The sequence below is a fragment of the Saccopteryx leptura genome, chromosome 5, assembly GCF_036850995.1.
Source record: "Saccopteryx leptura isolate mSacLep1 chromosome 5, mSacLep1_pri_phased_curated, whole genome shotgun sequence".
Taxonomy (NCBI): Eukaryota; Metazoa; Chordata; class Mammalia; order Chiroptera; family Emballonuridae; genus Saccopteryx; species Saccopteryx leptura.
This window is the reverse complement of record NC_089507.1, coordinates 219910123-219937446: the sequence shown is the minus strand read 5'-3', so window position 1 is coordinate 219937446 and position 27324 is coordinate 219910123. Positions and strand designations below refer to the sequence as shown.

At 65.0% G+C, this 27324-nt stretch overlaps 1 protein-coding gene across 5 annotated transcripts; it reads right to left on the bottom strand.

Annotated features, from left to right (window-relative positions):
* Nucleotides 1-2096: 2096 nt before the first annotated feature.
* SLCO4A1 (solute carrier organic anion transporter family member 4A1) lies at nt 2097-27324 on the bottom strand. 5 transcript variants are annotated; one of them, XM_066384339.1, is made up of 12 exons: nt 26333-27324; nt 16299-17161; nt 15412-15502; nt 13860-13981; nt 13170-13281; nt 9850-10004; nt 8415-8610; nt 6855-7032; nt 6582-6751; nt 6297-6361; nt 5771-5919; nt 2097-3388 (listed from the first exon to the last, which is right to left on the bottom strand). In XM_066384339.1, the coding sequence occupies exons 1-12, from the start codon at nt 26776-26778 to the stop codon at nt 3233-3235; spliced, it is 2703 nt and encodes a 900-aa protein (XP_066240436.1). In that variant the 5' UTR covers nt 26779-27324; the 3' UTR covers nt 2097-3232. The 5 variants fall into 5 exon arrangements, with proteins under 5 accessions (XP_066240436.1, XP_066240441.1, XP_066240437.1 ...); XM_066384344.1 differs by lacking the exon at nt 26333-27324 and adding an exon at nt 21906-22061; XM_066384340.1 differs by lacking the exon at nt 2097-3388 and having other exon boundaries at nt 5782-5919; nt 6582-6611.

Below are 27324 nucleotides of genomic sequence, written 5' to 3'. Positions count from 1 at the left end.
TGCTCTGGCCCATAGCCTTGTGGCCTCCAGGGAGCCTGACCCCTGAGACGTGTCTGTGCTGCCCCCCGGTGTCCAGTGGCTGCAACTGCAGATCCCCACTGCCCCCTCTGGGAGGGGAGGGAGCCGGGCGGCTAAACTCAGAGCTCACACCCCGGGGAGTCCCAGGGGTGTCCCAGGGGGGGTGCCAGGGGAGCCCAGGTCCCAGCAGAGTCAGAAAACACCCAGCTCGCTCAGCCCTGTACTGGGAAGGCAGGGAGCGTTCGGGAGAAGAGAGGTGCAATGAGATGGGAAGGAGTTTGCTCAGGGCACCAGCCCGGCCCCTGAATGCCTGCGGCATCACCGCCACGACCTCGGGCATCGCCGACGCCTGGAGGCACCTCTGCTGGCAGCGCCACAAGCCAGGTGTTTCTGCTTTGCTTCCTCCAAGAAACGGCGCTGAGAACTCTGGCTGCCACGTCCTGACCGTCAGGAGATGGAGCCCACGGGGTCCATCCGGGAGCCACAGGTGAGGGGACCCAGGAAAGCTGGGTCCACGTGGGGCGTGTGGAGGGGTCACCCTCAAAGTCTGACTCTGCCCGGGTCCCCGGAGGACAGAGGACAGAGGGCACAGCGAGGACGGGGGTCCTTGGGACCCAGCCGGCAGATTCCTGATGGGGGGTGGTGTATGTGAGGAACCGAGGGGCTGGTGTCTCACTAGGGGGCACCCTGAGAGCGTCCTGGTGAAGTGAGGGACAGGAGGAGGGACAGGAGGAGGGACGGGAGGGGGGACGGGAGGGGGGACAGGAGGAGGGACAGGAGGGGGGACGGGAGGGGGGACGGGAGGGGGGACGGGAGGGGGGATGGGAGGAGGGACAGGAAGAGGGACAGGAGGGGGGACGGGAGGGGGGACGGGAGGAGGGACGGGAGGAGGGACGGGAAGGGGGACTGAGGGGGGACAGGAGGGGGGACAGGAGGAGGGACAGGAGGGGGGACGGGAGGGGGGACAGGAGGAGGGACAGGAGGGGGGACGGGAGGGGGGACGGGAGGGGGGACGGGAGGGGGGATGGGAGGAGGGACAGGAAGAGGGACAGGAGGGGGGACGGGAGGGGGGATGGGAGGACGGACGGGAGGGAGACGGGAGGGGGGACGGGAGGACGGATGGGAGGGGGGACGGGAGGAGGGACAGGAGGGGGGACAGGAGGAGGGACCGAGGGGGGAGGGTCAGTGGGAGCAGTGTGGGAGCAGCTCGACCACCTAGTCAGGTTGCTGGACCCAGGAGTCTGCCCAGAGCGGGAGGGAGAAGTGATTAGAGGGAAGTGTGGGGGTAACACCAAGGGGAACAAGGATTCACCCCCAGTGGCCGAGGTGCAGAGGTGTCAGTGAGCAGGATGAGGAGGCACAGGGGTGAGGGGGGTGGTCCCGGAGGCTGGGGTGGGCTCAGTGGCACCCTGGAGCCTGGGGCAGCCCAGCCACAGGGTGTGGGTGAGACCGTGGGGAGCACAGGACGCCCGGATGTGAGGCCAGGACGGAGCTCTGGGGACCCCAACACTACGGACTTTCACCTGCTAAGCCCAGTCCGAGGGGACCCCTGCCTGCACGGGGTGGTGCAGCGAGGAGCAGAAAGCCACCTCCTGCATCCGTGCCTCTGAACGACGTGTTAACAGCATCATATGTATAGTGACCCAGATATAGACACAGTGGGCCTGTCAGCCAGCCGGCCACTGCCCAGCCTGGCCACCGCTCTGCCAGAATTGGACGTTTAGGGACAAAGTAACCCAGTGTTGGGGCTTATTGCATCTTGTTTTGAACCACACGTATGCACATGTGTACATGCACACACACACGCATATACACACTCTTCCTGCGCCAGTGGCGGTGACAGGATGTGGGACCCCGGGCTGAGGATCCAGGTGGGTGCTGGACCCTGGAGGGCGGGGAGTCCTGCTCACAATGGGGGGGCGGCCTCGGCAGGGGTGGGGGTGGGGGTGGGGGGCTCCTGGCCAAGAGAGGGCTCTCTGGGCAGCCCCTGGCAGACTCACAGAAACCTACCCAAGGGGTGCGCAAACCACCAAACTGCAAATTCATACAAAGAAAGCATACGGACAGGAACACACGTTTTAAATACTAAAATATATTTATACACACACATGATTTCGACGGAGGACACCAGGGAACACACGTGCGTGGTAGCCCGACGCCCTCCCACACGCAGGTAAGAAACAGGTTCCAGAAATAAGTGTTTATGCAAAATATGGGTCTGTAACTATATGCTTTGTATATAACAGATACATGATGAGGCGCTCCCGACCCCGCTGCAGCTGTGTGGCGAGGACAGGGCAGGACCGGGGCAGTGAACCAGCAGCAGGCTCCCTCCTGGGGATTGCACCGGGAGGCGGCCTCCCACCCTCAGCGCAGACACAGGAAGTGGGGGCGTGCCGTGGGCGTGGTCAGAGGCGCCTGGCCGCCAGGGCCACGTGGGGCCGGCGGAGCGTCCCTACTTCCCACCGCGTGGCCCCAGCAGCGTCTCCTTCAGAACAGCAGGTCCCGCGTGCACACCAGAGGTCGAGCAGGTCACAACCCGTGAACTGGGGGCAGCCGCCAGCTTCACACTTCAGCCACGGCTCAGCTCAGTCCGCGGGTGGTCCTGTGTTTTATAACACCTGCCGGAGTCCAGATGGCACCGTCGGGGTCCCTGGCCGGGTGGGTCAGTCGGTTAGAACGTCATATCGGTAGGCCAAGGTTGTAGGTTTGATCTCCGGTCAGGACAGGGACAGGAATCCACCAATGAATGCATAAATAAGTGGAACAACAAATCAATGTCTCTCTCTCTCTCTTTCTCCCTCTCTCTCTCTAAAAATCAATAAATAAAAAAATATCTTTTAAATTAAAAATAAAAGACGGCACAGTCTGTTTTAAAAGCTCGGCTGTTCACGTGTCCAGGAGTTCCCGAGGCCTTCATCAACGCTGACCGGCTGTGTCCACTGGGGAAAGGCCACGGGATGTAAAATGGCCGGAAAAGGGAAGGGGTGGTGCTTCCTCCAGCCCCTCCCCAGACGCAGAGCTGGTCGTGGGCACCTCCTCCGCCACCTGGGGGGCTGATCCCGACTGGGTCCCTCCAGCCCCCAGCACCGAATGGGAGAGTTCCGAAGGGTCCTCAGCGCTGGGTGAGCGGTGGGCGAGGGCCCATCCGGTCCAGGGAGACGCTGGCTGGTGTTTGCCGGGTGGGTCCAGGGCCTGAGCCGGCGGGTGGGCCTCAGACGCTGCTCTGTAGCTGGAGGTCCCCGGGGTTGTCCGAGGGGTTGTCTGAGGCCGAGGACTGGCTGGGCAGAGAAGCTTCCAGGCCGTGGGGGGACGCCAGTGGGGGCTTGTACAGGAGGTACGCAGTGGCGAAGAACAGGAGACCCAGCGCCTGGGGAGGAAGGAGTCGCTGGACCGCTGGGGCCGCCCGCCCCGGGGCCACCCTCGCTCGTCCCCCGGCTCCTCCGAGGAACCCCCTTCCTGCACTGCCCGCCCCGGGGCCACCCCCGCTCGTCCCCCGGCTCCTCTGAGGAACCCCCTTCCTGCACTCGTCCCCTGGCTCCTCTGAGGAACCCCCTTCCTGCACTGCCAGCCCGTCCCCCGGCTCCTCCGAGGAACCCCCTTCCTGCACTGCCCACCCCGGGGCCACCCCCGCTCGTCCCTCGGCTCCTCTGAGGAACCCCCTTCCTGCACTGCCAGCCAGCCCCCCGGCTCCTCCGAGGAACCCCCTTCCTGCACTGCCCGCCCCGGGGCCACCCCCGCTCGTCCCCCGGCTCCTCTGAGGAACCCCCTTCCTGCACTGCCAGCCAGCCCCCCAGCTCCTCCGAGGAACCCCCTTCCTGCACTGCCCGCCCCGGGGCCACCCCCGCTCGTCCCTCGGCTCCTCTGAGGAACCCCCTTCCTGCACTGCCAGCCAGCCCCCCGGCTCCTCCGAGGAACCCCCTTCCTGCACTGCCCGCCCCGGGGCCACCCCCGCTCATCCCCGGCTCCTCTGAGGAACCCCCTTCCTGCACTCGTCCCCCGGCTCCTCCGAGGAACCCCCTTCCTGCACTGCCCGCCCCGGGGCCACCCCCGCTCGTCCCCCGGCTCCTCTGAGGAACCCCCTTCCTGCACTGCCAGCCCCCCCGGCATGGACAGCAACACCATCAGTGAAGGAATGAAAATGCCGTTTGGCGAAAAGCAGAGGCACCAGATAAGGGGAGGGGGGAGGCCACATGGTGTTTCCCCAAAGATACAGCCAAGTCCTGACCCCTGGAACCTGTGGACGGGACCTTGATTTGTCCACAGGGTCTCCTTTAGATGTAATTAAGCAGCCTGAGATGAGGGCGTACGGGATGGGTGGGCCCCCCAGTCCAAAGGCTGGTGTCCCTTACGAGAGAGGAGACAAGTTTGATACAAACACACAGAGGGGACCCCCGTGGACATGGGGGCAGAGACGCAGCGACGTCTCTGCAAGCCAGGGGTTGCCGGCAGCCCCTGAGAGCTGGGGGGCCCTCCCCCAGAGCCCCCTCCCTCAGAGCCCCCTCCCCCAGAGCCCCTCCCCCAGAGCCCCTCCCCCAGAGCCCGTCCCTCAGAGCCCCTCCCTCAGAGCCCCCTCCCCCAGAGCCCCTGGAAGGAACCGACCCTGTGACACTTTGACCATGGATTCTGTTCCCAGAACTGAGACAGTGGTTTCCCACTGTGGTAAGCAGCCCGGTTTGCGGGCCTTTGTCACGGGGAGGGGGCCTCAGGGACCTAGCTTGGAGCTGGTCAGCAGAGTGCTCTGACCTTGCGGGACTGACGGGCAGCCTGGGGAATGAAGGACTGAGCCCGTGTGCCTGCATCTGTGCACACCTGCGAACCTTGAACCTGTAAACGTGGCTTCAGCGGAGATGCCCACCGTGCTTTGTGGGGAAGTGATTGCGTGCGTGGTGTTTAGGGGTGCAGCTGTCTGACCCCTGGACCACCCCCTGCTAAAATCAGCACGTGCTTTACCAGCCAATCTAACCACTGTGCTCAGGCTGGCTGTGCAGAGGTCACAGGGTCAGCACCAGGGCAGACATGTGTTCTGCTGCCAGCCGGCTGCTCTGGGCAGGGGGACCATACAACACACACGGAAAGAGAAAGGCCAGGGCCAGCTCAGGCTCTGTCTCTTTAAAACCAGTCTGGTGCTCTCCTCCAGAGCCCCACAAATCCCAGGTCACACATGGCTACTTTCACACTCATCCGCAGGGAGATATAAACCAGGGTTATAGCTGAGGCCCTTCAGAAAAGACTGGCCCCGCGATGCCGTTTTCTCTGCATGGGCCTGTGCCTCCTCCCCCAACAGGGGGACGTTCAAACACCACGGGGGGCGCTCACCCCCCTCCCCCAGGAGCCTGTGCCAAGAGCTACCACGGGGAGTTTGTGCGGGCGGCGTGAGGCACAGGGTCAGGCTAAGAACTAGGGAGGCGCATTGAAGTCATGCTGCTCATGAACCTGTCACTCGGGCCTGACCGTGCCCAGGGCTGCTGGTTTGATTCCTCCAAAGCCTCAGGGCACACCCCCGGGGGAAGGTGGCTTGTGACACGGGCCTGGTCTTCCCCTGTCACCACACTGTGGCGAGGGGGTGTCCCAATAAACGGGGAAGGACGAGCTTCTGCCAAACCGGCTGCAGGAGGGACGTCCTCAGACGCTGGGTTTAATAGTCGGGAGGTGCCAGTGGAGTGCCCGGACCCCCTTGCTCCTGGAAGTTTCCGGGGCTCCCTGCCTCCCTCGCCCCCCCGGGGAGCGGACGGGGACCCCACCGGCTCACCTTGTACACCAGCCCCGCAATGAGCATGTACCGGCTCATGGCCGCGTTCCGGTACAGGAAGCAGGACCCCTGCTGGCCGCACTGGTCCTGCCAGAGCAGGCACGCCTTGTCAATCACCCAGCCGAAGGCGATGGGCCCCGGGATGCCCCCTGCGGAGAGAGGTCCCCTCAGAGCCCCGCCACAGCCAGGCTCTCAGAGAGGGGACCTCGGCTGCCTGTGGACTCAGGGGATGCAAAGGGGACCTGAATGTTTCTTCTCTGGGGACTGGGCTTCAGGTGGGACATGCCCCAGGACCTCCACGTGTGTCCATGTGTCCTCGTCCCCCCCCCCCCATCCCTCCTGCAGAGCCTTTGTGTTCCTGAGGACAAGGCGCCCTAAGCAGGTGACCCTGGGTCCCTCTAGTGGACGGTTCGGAAATGGCGCCCTGCCCCAGGGTGGGCGCAGCCCCCTAGCTGGGTGCCCCGTGAGCGTGAGCAGGGAGCCCCCTGCCAGGCTGTACACGTGGCATCCTCACACTGCGCAGTACCTAGAGTTCTAACCACGATCCACTGGATTCCCAGGGCGAAGGACCTCTGCTGGTCGCAGACACACCTGGGAAGGAAAGACCCAGCGTCAAGGCCCAGGGAAACGGGGCCTCGGCCGACTCACACCCCCAAGCCCGAGGCCGGGCCCCAGGCCGCAGGCCGGTGGCCTCCCCAGGTCGGGGTGCGGGGGGGCCCCCGGCAGGGACCCCCGCGGGCTCGGCAGAGCTCCACCCGAGCGCGCTGCAAGGGAAGGTTCTGGATTGGCGTGAAACCCGGGCCGAGCTTACCGTAGCGTGGCCGTCAGCGCAGGAATGCTGCTGAGGAATGTAAAGATAATTACAACGAATATGAAAACCAGAAGGAGGGGCTTGCTCTGACAAGTTGAAGTGCATTTCCCTGCAGTAGCGTGGCCAAAACCAGAGGAAAAGTTCTGGACACACCTACAGTCTCGGTACACCTGAGGACCGCAACAACAGCGCCGGTTACAGGAGGAACGGACAGGGGCCCTCCCAGGGTCCAGGGCGCGGCCGGACGGGGGCGTGGGCCGCGGCCGCACTCACCTTCTGGCCGCCGGGGCCGGGCACGGCTGCTTCCGGGCACCCTGCGTGGCAGGGGGAGTAGTGCAGGAGGCCGTCGGAGCCGCACACGGGGCTGTAGTGCTCGGGGCGGCAGGTGCAGGCGGCGTTGCAGGCGGCCGTCAGCCCCAAGAGGCCCTCCAGGTGGCCCTCGGGCAAGAGGCTGCAAGGTAGGGGATGCAGGAGGTGGGGCGGAGGCCAGAGCCAGGAGGAGGGGCGCCCCATGGACACAGGGACGCGGTCTCGTCCCCACGGCCCACGTCTGCGGGTTTACAGCCCACTACGGGGTGCTCTGCCCACAGGTTAGCGCCTCCGACCTCGCCTGTTGCTCACGGGGGAGCCTTGGAGACTCTCACACCAGAGCGAGCCCAGCCCCGAATCCATCCAGCACGCGCCCAATGGCTTGCTTTTCGCACAGGGGGTGGATGCACGGTTCAGCGTGAGAAGTCACGAGTGTCAGGCGCGAAGGCCCCAGGACGCGGGCCTCCTCCGCGCATCCCGCACGCCCACACGGCTCATTGATCCGCACCCACATCGGCGACCACAGACGCCCTTGCTCTCTTTGTCACGCACATGGAGCGCCCTGCATGCGTGGCTCCGCCCCCCTCCCGCTCTGCCCCCCCCTCCCGCTCTGCCCCCCCCTGTCCCGCTCTGCCCCCCCTCCCGCTCTGCCCCCCCCTCCCGCTCTGCCCCCCCCCGTCCCGCTCTGCCGCCCCCTCCCGCTCTGCCCCCCCCCTGTCCCGCTCTGCCCCCCCTGTCCCGCTCTGCCCCCCCTCCCGCTCTGCCGCCCCCTCCCGCTCTGCCCCCCCCCGTCCCGCTCTGCCCCGCCCCCTCCCGCTCTGCCCCCCCTCCCGCTCTGCCCCCCCCCCGTCCCGCTCTGCCGCCCCCTCCCGCTCTGCCCCCCCCCCCCGCTCTGCCCCCCCCCCCCGCTCTGCCGCCCCCTCCCGCTCTGCCGCCCCCTCCCGCTCTGCCCCCCCCTCCCCGCTCTGCCCCCCCCCCGCTCTGCCGCCCCCTCCCGCTCTGCCCCCCCCCTGTCCCGCTCTGCCCCCCCCCGTCCCGCTCTGCCCTGCCCCCTCCCGCTCTGCCCCCCCCCCCCGTCCCGCTCTGCCCCCCCCCGTCCCGCTCTGCCCCCCCATCCCACCCCACGCTGCACCTCGGAGGTGGCCCAAGCGCCCGTCCCCACCCTTTGGTGGTGCTGAAACCTCCGTGCGGGGAAGGTGGTCCCGCCAGTCCACTCTCCACCATCTCGTGGGTCCTCCCGCCATGGCGCTGGGCAGAGCCTGCCCTCTCCGCAGGGAGGTCCCCTGTGTCTGTCTGAGGTTTTCCCAAATCGCTGCGGGACAGCTGTGTTCCCTCATGTTCCCAAGACACAGCGACGCCCAGGCCTCAGTCGTTTCCGCGTCCACACGCAGAGACAGGCCAGGCCGCTGCCCCATCGTACAGGCCAGAAAGCTGAGGGTCAGAGCCAGGCGGGGACCCGGGGACCACCGGTGACGACCGTCCCCTGGGGTGTTGGTGGCGACCTCGCTCCCACGAAGCCCTCACCTGCCGTTGTAGTGGGCCGTCACGCCCGCCACGGGCACATTGGGGCAGTGGGTGAAGAAGACCAGGGTGGCCAGCAGGCTGGTCAGGGAGCAGACCAGGCAGAACTTGATGATGCTCGAGCCACGCAGCTTCAGCTTGTTCACAAAGAAGCCGCCCAGGAAAGTGCCGCCGCCGCCCGCTGGCACCACCAGGTACCCTGTGGGGGAGGGCGGGGCTCCGTCAGGGGCTCGGGGGACCCCTCTGCAGCTGTTGTCCCCGCTGCACAGATGGGGAAACCGAGGCACAGAGCCAGCCCCGTCTGGGTGGCGGCACCGGGCTCACAGTGTGCCAGAGCTCACTGCCCAGAGCTCTCCGTCGCTGCCCTGCCCCTGGGGGAGGAGCAGAGGCCCCCGGCACCCTGCCCGTTCCAGCTGTCGGGGGACATCTGAAGCCGGAAGCCTTGGCTATTTAATATGAACTTGAGAGTAGTTGGCATGGGCTCCCCAGGTGGGTCTGGGGGCCGCGAGGGGCATGGCAACCTGACAACCCGGGGACCCAGTGGGCCCACCACCCAAATCCAGCTGAGCAAACCCAGCTCTGGGTGTGGGCGTGGGGACCCCACAAGAGGCGGACATCGGCTCAAGGAGAGGGGGCCGCTGGGGGAAGGGAGGTGGCTGTGGGTGGAGGTTTGGTCGGGAAGGGTGTCTGGGGCATTAGTCAGAGACGGGGGGGGGTCTCCCTGACGGCCCCCCTGGCGTGCTGGGCATGGAGCCCTGAGGGGTGCACACGGCCAGATGGCCTGGGTGCTGCTCCGATGCTCCCTGCAGAGCACACACGGCATTGACCTCGTGCCCTGGGACGACCCCTCCCCTGCCCGGCACGGTCTCAGTGAGTCCAGCTGCCCTCACAGCACAGAACTTCCCCGTGAGGGTTCGGAAGAGGGTTCCCCCTTTCCCGGGAAGGCCAGCCTGTTCTGGCCACAGAATGCTGCAGCCGGGCAGGTCCAGGGGCTCCAGCCACATGGTCCTTTGAGACGCTGGGACCTGGGACGCCTGGCTCGGGGCGGGGGGTGGGGACGATGCAGGCTTAGCTCCTAGCTGGCCAGGGAGAGGTGCAGGCAAGCTGGACTCCACAGTCCCCCCAGCTGGACTAAGCTTCCACTAGCAGGGCAGTGTGGCTCCACAGGGGGCCCTCAGAGAGACCAGTCAGCACACCATGCATGCTGGTCAGTGCGCCCAAAACCCCTCAAGAAGAACGGATCTCCGTGAGCGACATCGCCTCGTCCAAAAGCCCCAGACACTCGCTCTGGGACCCCACCCCCACCCCCAGCGTGGGCTGGGCCACACGGGGAGCAGCGCTGTCTGGGCCTTCTAGAAGGTACTCTCAAAGGCCCCTTGATGGTCTGAGAACTACCGAAAAAGCCGAGGAACCCCCAAGACGCAGAGGCTTTTCTCACCAAACAGGGTGGCGGCGTCCGAGGCGCTGAGGCTGAACTGGGACTCGAGGAACTTGGGGCCGAACGTGGACATGCCGGCAATGAGGGTGGCCTCGGTGGCCCCGGCCAGGCAGAGCAGGAGGAACGTGGGGTTCTTCAGGAGGAGCCAGACGGAGCTGGGCGGGGAGACGTGGATGCAGGGCGGAGAGGAGAGACAGAGGGTCAGAGCGGGCCAGAGCCAGGGTGTGCGGAAGCCACGGTTCCCGAGGCCGGGGCCCTTCCCGCCCGAGTGCATCGCCCAGTTCCATAAGGAACACGGTGGGTTGCCAACGAGCCGGGAGGCATTCCACGTTTATTCCAGAGAAACCAAGAGGGGGTGTGAGGCCGGGTGTGGCCCCAGGACGCTGACCCTGCGGCTGGTTGTAAAAGCCGCTGTCACCTCATCAGGCTTCAGTGTGAGGAGAGAGCAGGAGTGACCCCTGTCCCTGCTGAATCACCTCTGGGGGCAGCTGTCACTAAGCACTGGACTGGATGGGTCCCCAGAAGAGGGAAACCAGGCACTGAGGGGTGGGGACCCTTCTCAACCAGCAGCCCTTGGGAAGGGGGACAGGAAGCCCTGCTGATCTGGACCAGTGGGCCCCTTCCAGGATCTGCCCGGGTGGGTGTGACTGTTCCCCAGTTCTGCTTGGTGTGCGCTCAGAGGGCCGATGCCAGGGGTCCGAGGAAGGGCGTTGGCGTTGGTTCCACTGGACCTGGCCTGCTGACTCCCTGGTGGACTCGCTTGGACCCCTTTTTAAGGACTGAGCAGACTCGGGGCCCCACACAGCCTGGGGAGGGGGCACTTGGCCTCAGGTCCAGCAGTGGGGTCGAGGGGGGGGCCACAGCCAACTGTGCAGAATGGGTCTCAGGAGTGAGTGTTGGACATGGCTGTGAGCCAGGGGGGTGCCGAGGTCACACCCTGAAACTTCCTGGTGGAGGCGTCCCCATGTCACAGTGTTGGGGCCTGGTGCCAGGCCGGGCTCAGTGTGACCCTGCTCCCGTGAGGGGCTGGGGCTGCCTGTGCACATGGCCCAGCACCCTGTTCACACGTGTAAGACGCTCAGGGACTGCGGTGCCATGAGGGGCACTGAGCAGAGCCCTCCGGGACGGGACACATGGAAGTTACCACCCTGAGGGGCTTGACCCGTGCGGGCAGCCAGCGGCCCCAGGGCAGGTGGCTTCACTGCACCCTGGGTTTCTCACTCTCCTGGCCCCTGAGCCCGGCACAGCGGTGCTGCTCGCTGGGACTGCGCCCCTGTCCCCAGGAGTCGTGAGGGACCTGGGTTAGGGGTGGGACAGGCTCACGGTTGCATATGCACAACAAAGTGGGTCCCGTGATACGTGAGTGACTAAGGTGTGACAGGCCGCATGGTTCTGAAACAGCTCATGTTCTCAGCGTCCCTGCCCCGGGGCTCTCCCGGGCCGCCGGTGAGGGCGTGGCTGTCCTCGTGGGTCACCCGCCCTGAGACACCCCCCACCACGGTCACCCCGACACCAGCGGCAGACCGCCCAGCGCTTGTCAAAGCCACGTGGAACACTGTGACTCTCAAATGGTCATCGTGCTGAGGACGCAGGCCAGCCCGGGCTCGGGGCTCTGAGACGCAGGCCTGGGCGGGGTCACCGTGATGATTAGCCCAGGCACCCCGATCTCCACAGCCGGCAGCCGGGAGGGGGGACCGACTAGTGAAGGACACCCCCTCTCGTCCTGTCAGACAGGAGCGACCCGCCTAGCTTCTCTGCAGCCCGGGCACCCCGATCTCCACAGCCGGCAGCCGGGAGGGGGGACCGACTAGTGAAGGACACCCCCTCTCGTCCTGTCAGACAGGAGCGACCCGCCTAGCTTCTCTGCAGCCCGGGCACCCCGATCTCCACAGCCGGCAGCCGGGAGGGGGGACCGACTAGTGAAGGACACCCCCTCTCGTCCTGTCAGACAGGAGCGACCCGCCTAGCTTCTCTGCAGAGCAGCCCACATGGGCTTTCTGACCGAGTGTGGGAAAGGCTGTGGACAAAACGCCGTCAGAGTGGGGTGGTCCCCGGGGCTCGGGCGGGCTCCAGGCAGCGGGACCCCACCCCCAGACCTCCTCCACAGGAAAGGTCCAGTCCTGGGGTGTGTGTGTGTGTGTGTGTGTGTGTGTGTGTGTGTGTGTGTGTGTGTTGGGAGGGACAGCTGGGGTGCGGCCGGTCCTCCCCCTCCTCCCGCCTTGTTCAGACCCGCCCACACTGCGGGCCGTGACTGGGCAGGAGAAACTTCCTCATTTTCCCCCCCTTCATCCTGCAGGTCGCTCAATTGCAATGCTCGTGCTGAATTAGGTCAGAGAGTGTGTCACGACCGAAACGGAAGGTGCCCAGTCTAGGATTTTTATCTGCTGCCTACCAGCGACCGGTTTGGGGAACCGGACCCGGACATGAGCTTCCGGCATTCAGCCCCCAGTCTCCGGCCCGCGCCCCACATCCTGGGGACCGCCAGGACGTGGACGGGCCCAGTGCCCAGCGCTGGGCGAAGGGGAACTGGCAGCCCCCATCCCAGCGCGGAGCGGATGTTAGGAGACGTCGCCCCTGCCCCCTGGCCAGTGTGGGTCCTGGGCCGGCTCGTCTGCACGGGACACACACACACACACACACACACCCTCCTGAGTGGGCGGCCCTTTCAGGGGGTCTGACAGGAAGTGGGAAGGGGAGAACAAAGCACTCAATGGGGTGGAGACGGCTGGTCCTCCAGTCCTGTTTCCCTGGAAGCGTCCTGGGCCCTGCCGCTCCCACCCCACCCCACCCAGTTCAAGACGGTACCAGGTTCATTCCCGCTGCTAACACCCCCCCCCCAGCCCCCTCTGGCCAGTTAGGGGATGGCAAAGCAAGACCACGCTTCCTCCCCGATGGAGAGTGAGGGGAGACTGTGGACAGGAGGCTTGCACCGCCAGGAGGAGGGGCAGGTGCCAGGCGGCGAGGGCAGGGGCCCCCGGAGAGCCCGCGGTGGGAAGGGTGGCACCGGCCAGAGCTCGTGGCCACGCGCAGGAGATGCCTAATGACATGGTTGAAGGACGCCGCAGAGGGAGGGGCTGAGGCCAGTCAGGGGGTGACTCTTGAGGAATGGTCTGAGAGGGTCCGGTGTGCCTCCCTGGGGACCAGGGCCCATGAAGGTGGCTTGGGGGCCGTGTGCTCACCATGTGGCCCCGGAGGGTCGCTCGGACACTCCTAGTTTCAGGCCAAGACTCAGGGTGTGGGATTCCCCCCCCCAGGGTCTCCAGGACACACGGGCACAGGAGAGGGACCCCCCACCCCCGCCTCTGCCCCCAGCTCCTTACAGAGGCAGGTCTCCGATGGTTTTCCCGAAGTTGGGGCTGCTGGCCACCTTCTGGCTGCTGTCCTTCAACTGGCGCGTCTCAGAGGCTCTCATGACCACGTAGCGCTGGGAGCCTGGAAGGACAGAGAGGTCAGCGAGGGGGCGGGGCCCAAGGCTGGCCTGGAGGCCCGGCCCCTGCGGGTCTGGGGACATCTGTGGGACAGAGGGCGAGAGCATGCACTGGGGGACAGTGCCAGCAGCACAGCCTGGGACCAGAGGGGAGAGAAAGGGTGTTCCTCACCCTTCACTGAAACAAACCCGGGGGGAAGGGGAGGGGTCCACAGCTGGCCGGCCCCGCCCTGTGGGATGGCAGCCCCCCCCCCACCAGACATGAACATCTGGACTCTCCTGTGCTCCGCAGCAGCCCTCCGAGCCAGGAGGGGCTTGTGCCCGTGTGTGTGCCCATGCGTGTGTGTGTGTGCCTGTGTGTGTGTGTGCCTGTGTGTGTGTGCACCCGTGTGTGTGTGCCCATGCGTGTGTGTGCCTGTGTGTGTGCGCCCGTGCGTGTGTGCGCCTGTGTGTGTGCGCCTGTGTGTGTGTGTGCCTGTGCGTGTGCGCCTGTGCGTGCCTGTGTGTGTGCGCCCGTGCGTGTGTGCGCCTGTGTGTGTGCGCCCGTGTGTGTGCGTGTGCGCCCGTGTGCGGGAGCACTCACCTGGCAGCTGCCGCGGGTAGCCGAGGATAGGGACCGCAATGAGGAGGGCGGCGGCCCCGGCACCCAGGAAACCCACCCACCAGGCACCGACCCACAGCGGGCTCTCGGTGGTCAGCGTGGTCCTGTGGGAAGAAGCAGAGGGCTCAGCGTCCAGGGCACGTGAGCCGGGCGCCCCTCGGCTTGCCGGTCCACGCAGGCCAGGGGGAGGGTGTAGAGGGTGAGTGAGGGACACGGCCCCACCTACCTCCAGCACCGCACAGAACGTGCACATGTGACGCCTCAGGTTAGTCAACCCGAGGCCACAGGTGGCGTTTGTACCAGGGCAGAGCACTAGACACTCTCGACCAGAGAGGCCCACCATCTGCAGAGAGAACCCAGGGGTAACCAGCCTTGCCCACCATGCGTCTCAGGAGCGAGCTAGCGAAACCACCCAGGCGTGGGTGACAGACCACCTTGGAGGCCGGGGCCACCTCCAGAGCCCCGCTTGGTCAGAAGGACACACCTCCTTCCTCTCCCCGTTGTCTCTGTCTCTCCATCTCTCTCTCTCTCTCTCTCTCTCCATCTCTCTCTCTCAAATTTACAAACACTAGTATCACAAACAAAACACACAAGGAAATAAAGGCACGTATTAGGGACACACACGAGAAGCACAGGGTCGGTCCCTGCCTCGGTTCCTGGCACAGAGCTCCTTAACGCTTTGCCACCTCCTGGGCGCCAGCGGCGTCTTTTGAACCCCCTCTTGGCGGGTCCCTTTCCAGAGCTTCGGGGCAGGGGGAGAGGGGACAGGGGCAGGCCACCAGAAAGACCAACCATGAGGTCAGCGCGTTGGAACTTCCAGACCCAGGCCCAGCCTCGGGGCAGTTGGTTGACCCCGATGGCCAGTGAGTTGGCTGACCACACCTACGAAGGACGGTGGATGTCCAGGGTCTTGCAGGGTGGCACCCGAGGACAGCACAGAGCTCCTCCCTCCCCACACCGCACCCCACTGTTCCCCAGCTGTGTCCTCCGGCGGGTAATGGGCCTTCCTGAGGTCTCTGCGCCACTAGAGCAAATTAGCGAGTTGAGGAGGGGGCCGTGGGAACCCTTGTGCTGTGCTCAGGTTGGATGGAGCTTGTGGGTAGGCAGCTGGGTGTTCTTGCTTGGGGTGGCCTCGTGGGATGGAGCCCTTCACCTGCCAGGGTCAGGACACGGCTGACTCTGGGACACCCAGCCAGTGTCTGGGGAATGGCTTGGTGTGGGAAAACCTCACAGAAGAGAATCTCACGCCGGCAGCAGGAAAACCTACTCTCGGTTCTTTACAAAGGGCATCAGAGAAACCACGCCCTGCTCTGGCGTGGCTCCGGGAAGCCATCTGGCCACACTGTCCTCCCCAATTCCCCTACACATCCCCCCACCCTGGCCTGTTTTCAAAGTCACACACAGACCAGCAGGTCGGCCACAGCAAGGCCAGGGGCTTGCACCATGTGCCACCTCACTCCCTGCCCTGTGGACACCGAGTCCTTGGACAGCGTGGCGATTTCTGTGCCGGCAAGAGAGAGCCCAGGTCACTCACCGTTGGCCGATTTCCGTGTAAATGTTCAGCAGGGTGCCTCCAATCAGGTAGCCAGCCGCGGGTCCCAGGATGGCCGCAGTGTAAAAGATAGCTGCAAGGGAAGCGGAGCGGTTGGGCGTTGGACACACCCGGTCTCCGTGGGGCTCACCAGCGGGTGGCGCTCAGAAGCCACACGGGCCCACCTGGGAGAAGCCCCGCCCCACACCTGCTCTTCAGCCTCTGTCTGTCTGTCCCCCAGCCCAGGACTGGACCCTTTTATTTATTTATTTTTGTATTTTCCCAAAGTCAGAAGCGGGGAGGCAGTCAGACAGACTCCCGCATGCGCCCGACCGGGATCCACCCGGCATGCCCACCAGGGGGCGATGCTCTGCCCATCTGGGGTGTCACTCTGTTGCAACCAGAGCCATTCTAGCGCCTGAGGCAGAGGCCATGGAGCCATCCTCAGCGCCTGGGCCAACTTTGCTCCAATGGAGCCTTGTCTGCGGGAGGGGAAGAGAGAGACAGAGAGGAAGGAGAGGGGGAGGGGTGGAGAAGCAGATGGGCGCTTCTCCTGTGTGCCCTGGCCAGGAATCGAACCCGGGACTTCCGCATGCCAGGCCGATGCTCTACCACTGAGCCAACCAGCCAGGGCCCAGGACTGGACCCTTTTAAATCAGGGTTTTCATCTCTGCAGTGTCCATTGCATCTGAAACCGGCCAGGGTCAACTTTTTAAGGGGATTTAAAAAACTTTCTCTCAAAGCCAACGAGCTCCGGATGCCACCAGTGAGGACTCTTTCTCCCTCACCTAGCAGCACCCGGGGCCACCGGTGACAACGTGTGGCCAGCGGGAAACTGCACCAAAGGGGCCATCCTCACGCTGCCCGTCCCCCTCCCCGGCCTCACTCACCGATGTAGACGGGCGAGTAGCTGGACTTGACGTTCTCGTCCAGGTAGGTGACCCCCAGCGTGTAGAGTGGCGTGGCGCCCACACCATGCAGGAACTGGCCCAGCATGAAGACCAGCTGGTAGCCGGACAGGCCGGAGGCGCTGCGCCCGCACGCCGCCGCCGTCTCCGCTCCCGCGCTGCGGTTGGCCCGGCACAGCCCCCGGCCCTCGTCCACCTCCGCCTGGTAGGGGCCGGCGGCGAAGTGCGGCAGCGCGAACACCAGCGAGCCGGCCCCCATGACCAGCACGCCCCAGCCCAGCCAGCGGGGCTTGTGCCCGTGGCCCCCGAAGTAGCCGACGAAGGTGAGGCAGAGGCAGGCGGCCAGGTCGTAGGCGCTGGCGATGAGGCCGCTCTGGTAGCTGTGCAGGTCGTAGCGCCGCTCGATGGAGGTGATGACCGTGTTGATGAAGCCGTTCACCGTCATGCCCTGCAGGAAGGAGGCGGCGCACAGGAAGAGCAGGACGCCCCGTGGCGTGTTGAAGGCCTGCAGGCACGCGGGGGCGAAGGCCCGCCAGCCGCACTCGGAGCTCGGCGGCCCGGCCGGGGCGTAGTGCGCCGTGCGGGCCGCCCGGGCGCCGCGCTTCGGGGTCCTCGGCTGGCACAGCGGCTGGCTGCAGGCGTCCAGGGGGCTGTGGGCGGCCGGACACAGGGGGCCCAGGGAGGCCCGCCTGCTGGGGGGCGTGTGGCCACCCCCGTCCCCCGCGGCCACGGGCAGGCCGGGGAAGACCAGCTGCGGCATGGACGCGAAGGCCTTGTTCCCCATCACGTGCTGCGGCATGTCCGCCAGGGAGGGGCAGCGGCGGTGTCCCCGCGGCCAGTTCGTCCTGCGGGAAACATTCCTGGTGAGCAGACGTTCCTCCCAGGACAAGCATGCCTCCGGGCGATCGCGTCCACGGCTCTGTCTGCCCCGCTGGTGCCCGGTCTGGTGGACTGACCCTTCCTGACCGGCTCCCTCCCCGAAGGCAGGGTCCCACCTGGACCCACACGGTCAGGGCAGCGTGTCTCCAGCCACAGCTGGGCTGGGGACCTGGGGTGGGAATGGGTCCCAATACACCAAGTTGGTGGGTTTGGCCCCCGGTCAGGGCCCAAAGAAGAGTCAACCAATGAATGCACGGATAAGTGGAACCACAGATCGATGTTTCTCTCTCTCACTCTCTCTCAAAAATGAATAAATAAAACAAACTTTTAAACACTTAAGAAAATTTAAAAACAGTCATTTAAGCCTCTCCCTAGGCCCCTGGCTAGCCTTCCGCAGGGCTGGGCTCGGGCTGGGTGCCAATGGGCGTGGAGCATGGTCAGCTCCGAAGAATCCCACTGCACCCCACGGTGACGTCACACATTCCCAAGCTATGCGTGGCTATCACCTGTGCACACCTGGCCACAGCCCAGCTCACAGGGAAGGGACGTGGGCCAGAGCGTTCAGCAGTGTGCCCGGGGCCACACAGCCGGCCAGTGGCAAACAGCTCCCCCACGCTGCCTGGCTACAGAGCCCGTGTGCATGAATTCTCGCTGTCGTCTTATTGAAAGAACTGTGACCACCTGAGTGGCATTTACACAAAGGTCCGGCTGTTTACTTTGGAAACCGGTGCCCGCAGGCCCTCAGTGGCTGTGAGCCGTGTGGGCAGTGGGCAGACAGCAAACGTTTTACCAGTCATTCCCCGGGGCTGCTCCCGGGCCTGTGTTTTATTTATTTATAGTGCCGCTGCCCCTGCACACGCTGAGACGCCAGGCTGAGGGAGGAGGCCTGGGTGGGGGTGGGGGTGGGGGTGGGGGCGGGGGGGTCAGAGCTTCCCAGAGGAGCTGCAGGCAGCTGCCCGGGCTGGCGGAGGCTCAGGCCACACCGGTGCGCACACGGAGGCAAGCACTCGGGGTGCTGCGGACAGTGTGGACAGTGACCAGCTCGAGCCTTTGGACCAGGAGGGTCCTGCCGCCCACCCGCCCTGCAACTCAGACGGCTGCTCAAACAGAAATACAGAGAAACACGGAAAAGGTGTGATGGCACCTGAAACTCCAAAGGCTCAGAAGTCACCTGGTGTCTTTTTCTTTTTAGTTAAAATATATATATATATTTTTTTCCTGTTGATTTTAGAGAGGAAAGAGGAAGGAAGAGAAGAGAGAGAGAGAGAGAGAGGCACCAACTCGTTCCACTTAGCTGTTCCACTGAGTTGTGTGCTCACTGGTTGCTTCTCGTATGTGCCCTGACTGGGGATTGAACCTGTGACCTTGGCGTGCAGGGTCGACATTCTATCCACTGAGCCACCCAGCCAGGGCATCTGTTTTCTTGATGCATGCACATACAAGCCACAAGGTGGCCCTGGGCCACATTCCCGGGCGGATTGGACCCCCAAGAGGAGGATCCCAGCCAGACTAAGGGGCCAGCACTGTCCACGGAGGCCGCCCAGTGACCTGTGAAAACTAGAGGTCATTGTTGCACCCCTCCCCAGAAATGATTTGGGGGCAGTTATTTCTAGTAAGTGACCTGCAAACCGAGGACCAAGATCTGGTGCTGGCAAACACCTGCCCCCAGGTACGCTTGCCACACATGCCCGCGGGCTCTGGGCTTGGCTTGCTCAGGCAGCGGGAGGATCAGGGCTTCAGCCAGATCAAGGAGACTGGGCTGCCAGCTTTTGCCATGAGGGATGGCCACAGTGAAACAGAGAACTTCCCGTTTCCAGCAATGGGCGGTCCCTACGGCTCCAAGCCCGAGGCCAGGTTTTACCTGAACTGAGAGGCCTGGATCTCTGCCAGGCAATGGTCAACCCAGACTCTTACAGACCACATGCATATAATGATTTGAAAAATCATTTGTAGGCCCTGGCCAGTTTGCTCAGTGGTAGAGTATTGGCCCAGTGTATGGATGTCCCAGGTTCCTGCTTCTCCACTCCTTTCACTCCCCCTTATCCCTCTCTCTCTCTCTCCCCCTCCTGCAGCTATGGCTCGACTGGAGCAAGTTGGCCCCAGGCACTGAGGATGGCTCCATGGCCTCTGCCTCAGGCACTAAGAAGAGCTTGGTTGCTGAGCAATGGAGCAACACTCCAGATAAGTAGAGCATTGCCCCCTATGGGCTTTCTGGATGTATCCCAGTCCGGGTGCATGCAGGAGTCTGTCTCTGCCTCCCCACTTCTCACTGAATTAGAGATTTTTTTTTTGTATTTTTCTGAAGCTGGAAATGGGGAGAGACAGTCAGACAGACTCCCACATGCGCCCGACCGGGATCCACCCGGCACGCGCGACGCTCTGCCCACCAGGGGGCGATGCTCTGCCCCTCCTGGGTGTCGCTCTGCTGCGACCAGAGCCACTCTAGCACCTGGGGCAGAGGCCAAGGAGCCATCCCCAGCGCCCGGGCCATCTTTGCTCCAATGGAGCCTCAGCTGCGGGAGGGGAAGAGAGAGACAGAGAGGAAGGAGAGGGGGAGAGTGGAGAAGCAGATGGGCACTTCTCCTGTGTGCCCTGGCCGGGAATCGAACCCGGGACTTCTGCACGCCAGGCCGACGCTCTACCACTGAGCCAACCGGGCAGGGCCTACTTCTCACTGAATTAAAAAAATAAAGTAAAAAACAGAAAAAAAGAAAAGCGCATTGTAGATGTTAGCCAGGCAGCACAAGATGAGAACTCAATGCTCTGCCTGCCTCCCTCAGCCCTGGTGGCCTCCTCCCTGGCCCTCAGGACCCGGTTCCCACTACGCCAAGACCCACAGCCGCCGGGAGGTGGAGGGTGTCCCCCTCCCCATCCTATCAGCCCCCCGCCCCCCGCCCGCAGCTCTGCTCCAGGGGGCCTGCTCCTGGCTGACTGCGGGGTTCTTTCTCTGGAGGGCTCTGGGCCTTATCGGGGCATCTGGGCTGGGAGGAAGGAGCCGTGCCTCCCAGTGACCCAGGCGCCGAGGGGCAAGGGAGGCCGCAACCCCTGACCACGGGCCCCGGACGTCTGGAATCCGTCAGCCAGACCCTGAGACAGGCCAGGGCGGTGACACCTGGAATCTCATGGCCGGCCGCAGGGTGGGTCCCACCTTCCTGGGAACCCCAGGGGAAGTTTCCCGGTTTGTAGATGGCCCCGTGGTGGAGGCGGGTCCTTGGCTCCCACCTAACAGCCGGTCCCCACGCCCTGGACTCCACGACTGACCCAGGACGAGGGACAAGGTCTCCCCCCAGCGGCTCCAGCTACGTGAACCCAGACCTGATGTCCTGCCTGCTGCTCCCAGTGAGCCCAGACCTGATGTCTGCCTGGTGCTCCCAGACCTGATGTCCTGCCTGGTGCTCCCAGTGAGCCCAGACCTGATGTCTGCCTGGTGCTCCCAGTGAGCCCAGACCTGATGTCTGCCTGGTGCTCCCAGTGAGCCCAGACCTGATGTCTGCCTGGTGCTCCCAGTGAGCCCAGACCTGATGTCTGCCTGGTGCTCCCAGTGAGCCCAGACCTGATGTCTGCCTGGTGCTCCCAGTGAGCCCAGACCTGATGTCCTGCCTGGTGCTCCCAGCTCCCCTGTGGCCACGGGGCCCAGGCACTGCCCAACTCCTGGCCATCCTCTCCCTGCTGCTCTGCGCCCTTCATCCTCCTCCTGGGAGGACTTCCAAGGTCGGAAGTCCTGTGGAATCCTTAACCGGCTTCCTGGCTTCCTGGCCTGGAGCAGCAGGGACACTGTCCCTCCTTAAGAGAGGGAGAGAGCAGCCCCTTTCTGCTGCTCCACGGGGAGCTCACGGGGTGGGGGAGACAGGATGGGGGGAGCCAGGGGGGTTGTCCCCAGTCAGGCGGGAAGCAGGAGTCTCCCAGGCCAGGTGAGTGAGTGGGGAGAGAGTGGTTGTGTGTGTGTGTGTGTGTTCTCATGCACCAACGCCATCTTAGGGTGTTGCTGCCCCTGAGGCATGGGTGCCGCCCGCTGTGGAGAAATCCAGCCGTGCCCCCCCTACCACAAACCCCCCCCCAGCCGCACTGTGAAAAGTCAGAGCCCAGAGAGCCCTGTCTGAGAAGCGCGACCCCAGCTTCCATCGGGGGCTGGAAAGGTTTGGACTCCCTCGCCTGGCTCCTCCCATTCTTGCGTCTGCTTCCCCGTGGGGGGCTCTAGGCTAAGTGGAGCAGGCAGGGAGGACTTCGGGGGCATCACCCAGAGTGACATTTTAAGCCTCCGTGGTGCAGGGTTCTGGCCCAGCCGACTCCCCCAGGGAGGCCTTTGCTTACAAGCACTCCCGGGGCTCCGTCCTGAGCCCTGCTGGGAACTTGGCACCGGGGAATCACAGGTTTCGTTTCTTCTTTCTCTTTGCTAACATGCCAGCCAGGAAACCCCCCTGCACCCCTCCCTCCCAGGGCTGCAACTGATGACTGAGGCCGCCAGCCACGCCCACAGCACTGTGACGCGTCCCCCATGGCACTTGGGTCACTCCCTGGCACTCGTGGTCCTTGCCGCACGAACCCTCGGCTGCTGCTTTCTCTGCCACACCTGTCCCGGTGCCTCTTCCTGGGGGGGGAGGGGGAGGGCTTTTGCTTCTTGAGGATGAAGCTCACGCCTATTTATAGCACAGACGTCCAGGTGGCAGGATCTGGGGCGATGCTGGTGCCTGGTAACCCTGATTTGCATACCCGGTGGCCACAGGAGCTGCTTTGCCTAAGAGCCAACAATGAAGGGTTGTCCAGGACGGACAAGCGGGAATGGCCTGTCCCTCAGGGAGTGTCCTGTGGTCTCAGCACGGACGTTCCTGTTTCCACCCTTGTCTCCGGCGCGCAAGCCTCCAGCGTGGGGAGTTTGGGGTGAGCTGGGGGCGGGGGTGGGGTGCTGAGGGAGCTTACTCCTTTTTCCAGCTAACTCATAACGTTTGATCAGAAATAATAGTAATAGTAATAAGCCACCTGCTGCCACCCCAGGGCAGCGCAGAGGCAGCAGGGGACGCAGAGGGGCCGCCCCAGAGGCAGGCAGGCACTCTGCCTCGGGCCAGGGCCCTCTGACCCTCAGGTTCCCTCCTGGAACAGGGGCGTGACCTACGTGGGGAGGAGTCCCCGAGGGGAAGGTCCCAGCCTCTCTACGCTCAGTGGGTCCGAGCACCACTGGAGGCTCATGAGAAACGCAGAGCTGCAGAAGGGTCTTCATGGGGTTTCGGGGTGGTTTGGGGTGGGGGGCACAGGCTCTGTCCACAGTGGTGAGCCTGCCTGGGCACAGGCCGGGCTTGGCCATTTCCAGGGGGGCCTCTTAAACCCACGGGTCCAAATATCAGGGCCCTGGAACCTGCCAAGAGTGAGATGTTCACAAAAACGCAAGGGCTCAAGCGAGCCCAGGGTGGGGCTGGGTGCCCCCTGCAGTCCAGTCCACCCCAAGCCCTCTGTGGCTCAGGCCTAGGGGTGATACCTCAGATAACCTCAAGGTTTGTTGGATAAAATAGCCACTGGGAAGGGGCAGTCCCCACAGGCGAGGGGTGCTCATGCGGAGAACACCTATTGGGAGCCCTCTGGCCTGGGGGACCCCCTGGACGCCCCTCAGTGGAGCCGGCCGAGCCTCAGTGGGCAAGCCCCCCCACCCTGCGCTTGGTCCTCGGGAGGCCTCACCGGGCCTCGCTGTGAGCGACTTCTGCAGACGGCGTGTGGTTTGTGGACACGTCCACCTGTCCCCAGAAGTGTGGTCCGAGAGGCTAACTGCGTAGTGTTGGCAGAAACAGGGCTGCGTTGTGGCCACGGAGGGGGAGCGAGGGGTGTCTGAGGCCAGCAGGCTGAGGGCTGAGACACAGGCAGCCCAGGAGGGGAGACACAGGCAGGCTGAGGGCAGAGACACGGCCAGCCCAGGAGGGTGTCACAGGCAGGCTGGTGGCCGAGACACGGCCAGCCCAGGAGGGGAGACACAGGCAGGCTGAGGGCAGAGACACGGCCAGCCCAGGAGGGTGTCACAGGCAGGCTGGTGGCCGAGACACGGCCAGCCCAGGAGGGTGTCACAGGCAGGCTGAGGGCCAAGACACGGCCAGCCCAGGAGGGTGTCACAGGCAGGCTGGGGGCCGAGACACGGCCAGCCCAGGAGGGTGTCACAGGCAGGCTGAGGGCAGAGACACGGCCAACCCAGGAGGGTGTCACAGGCAGGCTGAGGGCAGAGACACGGCCAGCCCAGGAGGGTGTCACAGGCAGGCTGAGGGCAGAGACACGGCCAGCCCAGGAGGGTGTCACAGGCAGGCTGGGGGCCGAGACACGGCCAGCCCAGGAGGGTGTCACAGGCAGGCTGGGGGCAGAGACACGGCCAGCCCAGGAGGGTGTCACAGGCAGGCTGGGGGCCGAGACACGGCCAGCCCAGGAGGGTGTCACAGGCAGGCTGGGGGCCCAGACACAGCCAGCCCAGGAGGGTGACACAGGTGGGCGGGGTCCAGTGTTCGAACAGCCGGGCCGGTGTCTTCCATCTCTGCCAGTAGGGCCCGGTCAGCTGAGGCCGAGCTGGTGCCCATGCCCAGTGGAATCCCAGAGGGCCTGTCCGATTACCTGCCCCACTGCAGCCCCCTCCCCACGCCAACCGCACCAGGCCGGGTGAGCCGCTGAATGTCCCAGAACAGAAGTGGCCTGGAGGATTATTGTCTGTCTCCTTCTAAAAGCAGACGACGGGCTCTCACCCCGCCCAAGCACTGGGGACCACGTGATTCACGGTCCGTGTCCACATCTCAGCTGGACGACACAGTGGACAGTGACCGGGGCACGTCCTCCTCTGGGTCCCGCACTGCACTGGCTGCCCCAGCTCAACTTCCCTCCTGTTCACTGGCACCGGGCCCTGGCCTGGCTCCCTGCCCTGGCTCCCTGCCCATCACCCACATCACCCACAAGGAGGCGCCAGGGACCCAAACTGGCCACGGTGGTGGCCACTTCCCCCAGAGCATAAAGTCTGCAACGCTGACCTGGGGCATGGATTCCCCGACCCTCAGGAGACCCCTGGATGGGAAGGCACGGCAGAGAAGAGGCTAAGCCCGTACGTTAACTGCGGTTGTTTGGAAATCAGGTGTAGACCAAGACCCCACACTGTGCCAGGTTCTGTCAGGGTGAGGGTCCATCAAGGCTGGGGGCAGCCAGGTGCTCTGACACGAGTCCTTCGGAATCAGGGGCTCTAACAGGTCAACCCCAAGATCCCTATTCACACGGCCACCATCCTGCCCGGCTCCAGGCGTCTGTCCACCTCGCCGTGGCAAGGGGAAGGGACTTGGTTGGGACCTGCCTGGCACCTGCTGCAGGAGGCACACCCAGGGAACCACCGATTAGGTCACAGCCTCCGAGCCAGCCGCCTAGCAGGGAAGCAGCCCCATGGAGAGTTTCCAGGTAGGGCTTTCAGCCCTGCCCAGCAGGAAACAGGACAAACTGACAGGCAGGGACAGTCAGAAGCGTGGGTTCAACCGAGACGCCCCTCCTGCCTCCCTCCAGCAACTCAGGGAAAACCCTGGGTGCGCCGGCCCACTCCTGAGGGGCAGTCTCCCTGTCTCCCGTGGCCAGAGACCCTGGTCCTGTTAGCGTGGGGGGGCACCATTTGGAACAGGGCTCTGCATCAGGCTGGGCTCCCTTGACCCCAGGAACAAGAGCTATAAAATGCCTGGGGTCACACACATCTGGGTTCAAACCTTTCCACCCCAGACTAGCCATGTGACTACAGATGGGTCACTTAACCACTCAGGGCCTCGGTTTACTCATCAGGAGAGTGGGTGCGACAGTGAGCGCAGTTGCGAGGATTAGGGAGTGGACGCTCAGGGCGGCTAGCACCGGCCCGCACATTCCAAGGGCTCAGGAAAGAGTTCCTGCTCTTGGTAGGGCTCACGAACCCAGCCAGCTAAGACCAGGAGCGTTCTGTTCTCTGAGGTCCGCTCGCCCCACCCTGCACAGAGAATTATTAGACCCGTCACCGGCCACCGGCGGGGCCTCCACGGTTCGCTGGGTACCGCCCCTCCCCAGAGCCGGTTTCTGATCAGTCGGAGGAAATCCAGGCTCTTCAGCCGCCCGGGAGGAGGAGTTGGGGGCTGGAGCTGGTTAAACCCCGTGGAAAATTACTGTGGTTCCTACAGGTTCCGTTGCCATACCGGACGGAGGGCCGCACGAGGGAGCCGAGGCTCTCGGGGTGGAGGGGCCTGGCCGTCTGGTGTCCACTCACGCCCCTCTCCTCGACCCCCTGCGGCGCTGACCCCACCGCCCCAGCGGATTTTCCCCAGCACGGTTCCGCCAGGTCGCGGCGCCCTCCGCGAGACCAGGTCCCGGCGGCAGCCTGGGTTTCCAGGCCCGGGGCTCAGTGTGTCCACGCGGTGTCTCGTCTCCACCCTCTGCCGCCCTCTTCTTGCTCTCGGGGGTGGGTCTGGGTCCCCCAGCCCAGCGGCTCCGGGCGGGACGCGGGACCTGGCGTGGCGGGGCGGAGACCAGCCCCCTGCACCTGCCCCTCGCCCAACCGGCGAAGACGCCTCCGCCCGCGCTCCCATCCACGAGGGCGGCTGGCGCGAACAGAGCCCGGCCGCCCCCGAGAAACTTCTGAGCCTGACGGTTTCCTCCTGACTCAGCGGCGGCGGCATCCGCCGCAGGTGGGGGGCCCGCCCGCCGCAACCCGTCGGGAGCCGCGTGTGTCCCCGGCGGACGCGCGGGGCCTGCTCCCGGGCGCGCGCCCCGCCACCTGCCCTGCCCCCAGCCCTGGCCGCGCCCCCCGCGCCGTCTGCGCCCCGACCACCCACCGCGCGTCCCCTGGCGCGCCGCCTGCCTTCCCGCCAGAAGAGCTGGAGGAGAGGAGGGGTGCCTTTCGCTTCCGATTCCCCGGAGGCAGCCGGGCTGAAAGGGTTGATCCACGTTCGGACGGAGGATCAACTCGGTCCCGTCCTCCCGCCCGTGGAGAGTCTCGGGGCGCACTGCGGTGCCCAGGCCTCCGCCACGGCCGCGCGCGCGCCACCTCGACCCCGCGGGCCCCCGCCCAGCCGCCGCGGGCACCTGCGCGCTCCTGACGTCAGCAGGTCCGGGCCCGGGGCCCCTGGGCGGCAGCGCTCCGACCCCGCGCGGACCGCGCTCCCAGCGCGCCCCCCAGCACTCACCTTCCCGCGTCCCCGCCGCCGCGCTGCGCACCACGTTCTGGAGGCCGCTCGCCGCCCACTCCGGCTTCATTCATCCGCTCCCGGGCCCGCCCCCGCCGAGGAGGCGGCCGCCGGGCTCCCCGGCTCTGGCCAATGGCTGCGCCGTGCGGGTTGGGCCGGCCCACCGCGCCCCCGGGACCGCCCCCTGAAGTGACAGCTGCGGGAGCTCGCGCCCGCGGGCCGGGGGAGGGCGGGGAGGGCCGGGGGGCGGAGCTGGAGCGGAGAGCCGGGGGCTCGAGGCTGGAGGGGCGGCGGGCGGCGCGCAGGGCTGGGGCTGGAACTGGGGCCGGCAAGGCGACGCCTCCACCCCCAGGTGGACACCGCCTCGGAGACCAGCGCCCCCAGAGCCGACGCGGGGCCCTGTGTCTGGGCTGACGAATTTCTCCCCAACCCCAGAGACGCGGCATCCCCGGCTGCAGACCGGGAAACCGATGGCCACGCCGAGCGGTGAAGGCCGCTCTCCAGTACGCGTGGAGACGACTCAGCTTCCAACTGACTCGGATTTTGGAACCTGGGCGCGTTGGGAGAGGCCGTGGGAGGCGGTTACCCGGCGGCCACTTGGAAGGTCATTCACTGCCTGTTTGCCTTGGTCTGGCCCTCAAGTCCGGGCTGGGCCACCCACTCCTCCTCGCATGAGCTCCCTGGAGGCCCTGGCAATGGAGGCTGGCGGCTCCTGCGGGGTAGAGCCACCGGGGTGCCTTGTGAGGCTAACACCCTCGCCTGGGGAATCCAGTGTTTCCTGCCTGTTATTTTGGGGGTAAAACGATCCTCTTTTTGAAGTCAGTAATGATGTCAGGCCAAGAAGGGTACCCAATACATCGCTGTCAACACGAAGTCCTTTTTGAATTCCTACCAACATTCCTGCCCTGTGACCCCAAACACATTGCTTCATCGCCCTGAGCCTCCTGTAAAATGGGCCGGTGAAAACATTAAATGTTACGAAACGGGATGAG

Bases quoted from the DNA above. Each gene is read 5' to 3' on its own strand.
- SLCO4A1 (XM_066384339.1), bottom strand. From the start codon at position 26,778: ATGCCGCGTCTCTGGGGTTGGGGAGAAATTCGTCAGCCCAGACACAGG. The intron at 17,162-26,332 runs GTGAGTGCTGGG...TGTTTCCCGCAG, and splicing joins GGCGGCGGGGACGCGGGAAG to GACGAACTGGCCGCGGGGAC. The intron at 5,920-6,296 runs GTACTGCGCAGT...CTCTCTCCGCAG, and splicing joins GATCGTGGTTAGAACTCTAG to GGGGCATCCCGGGGCCCATC.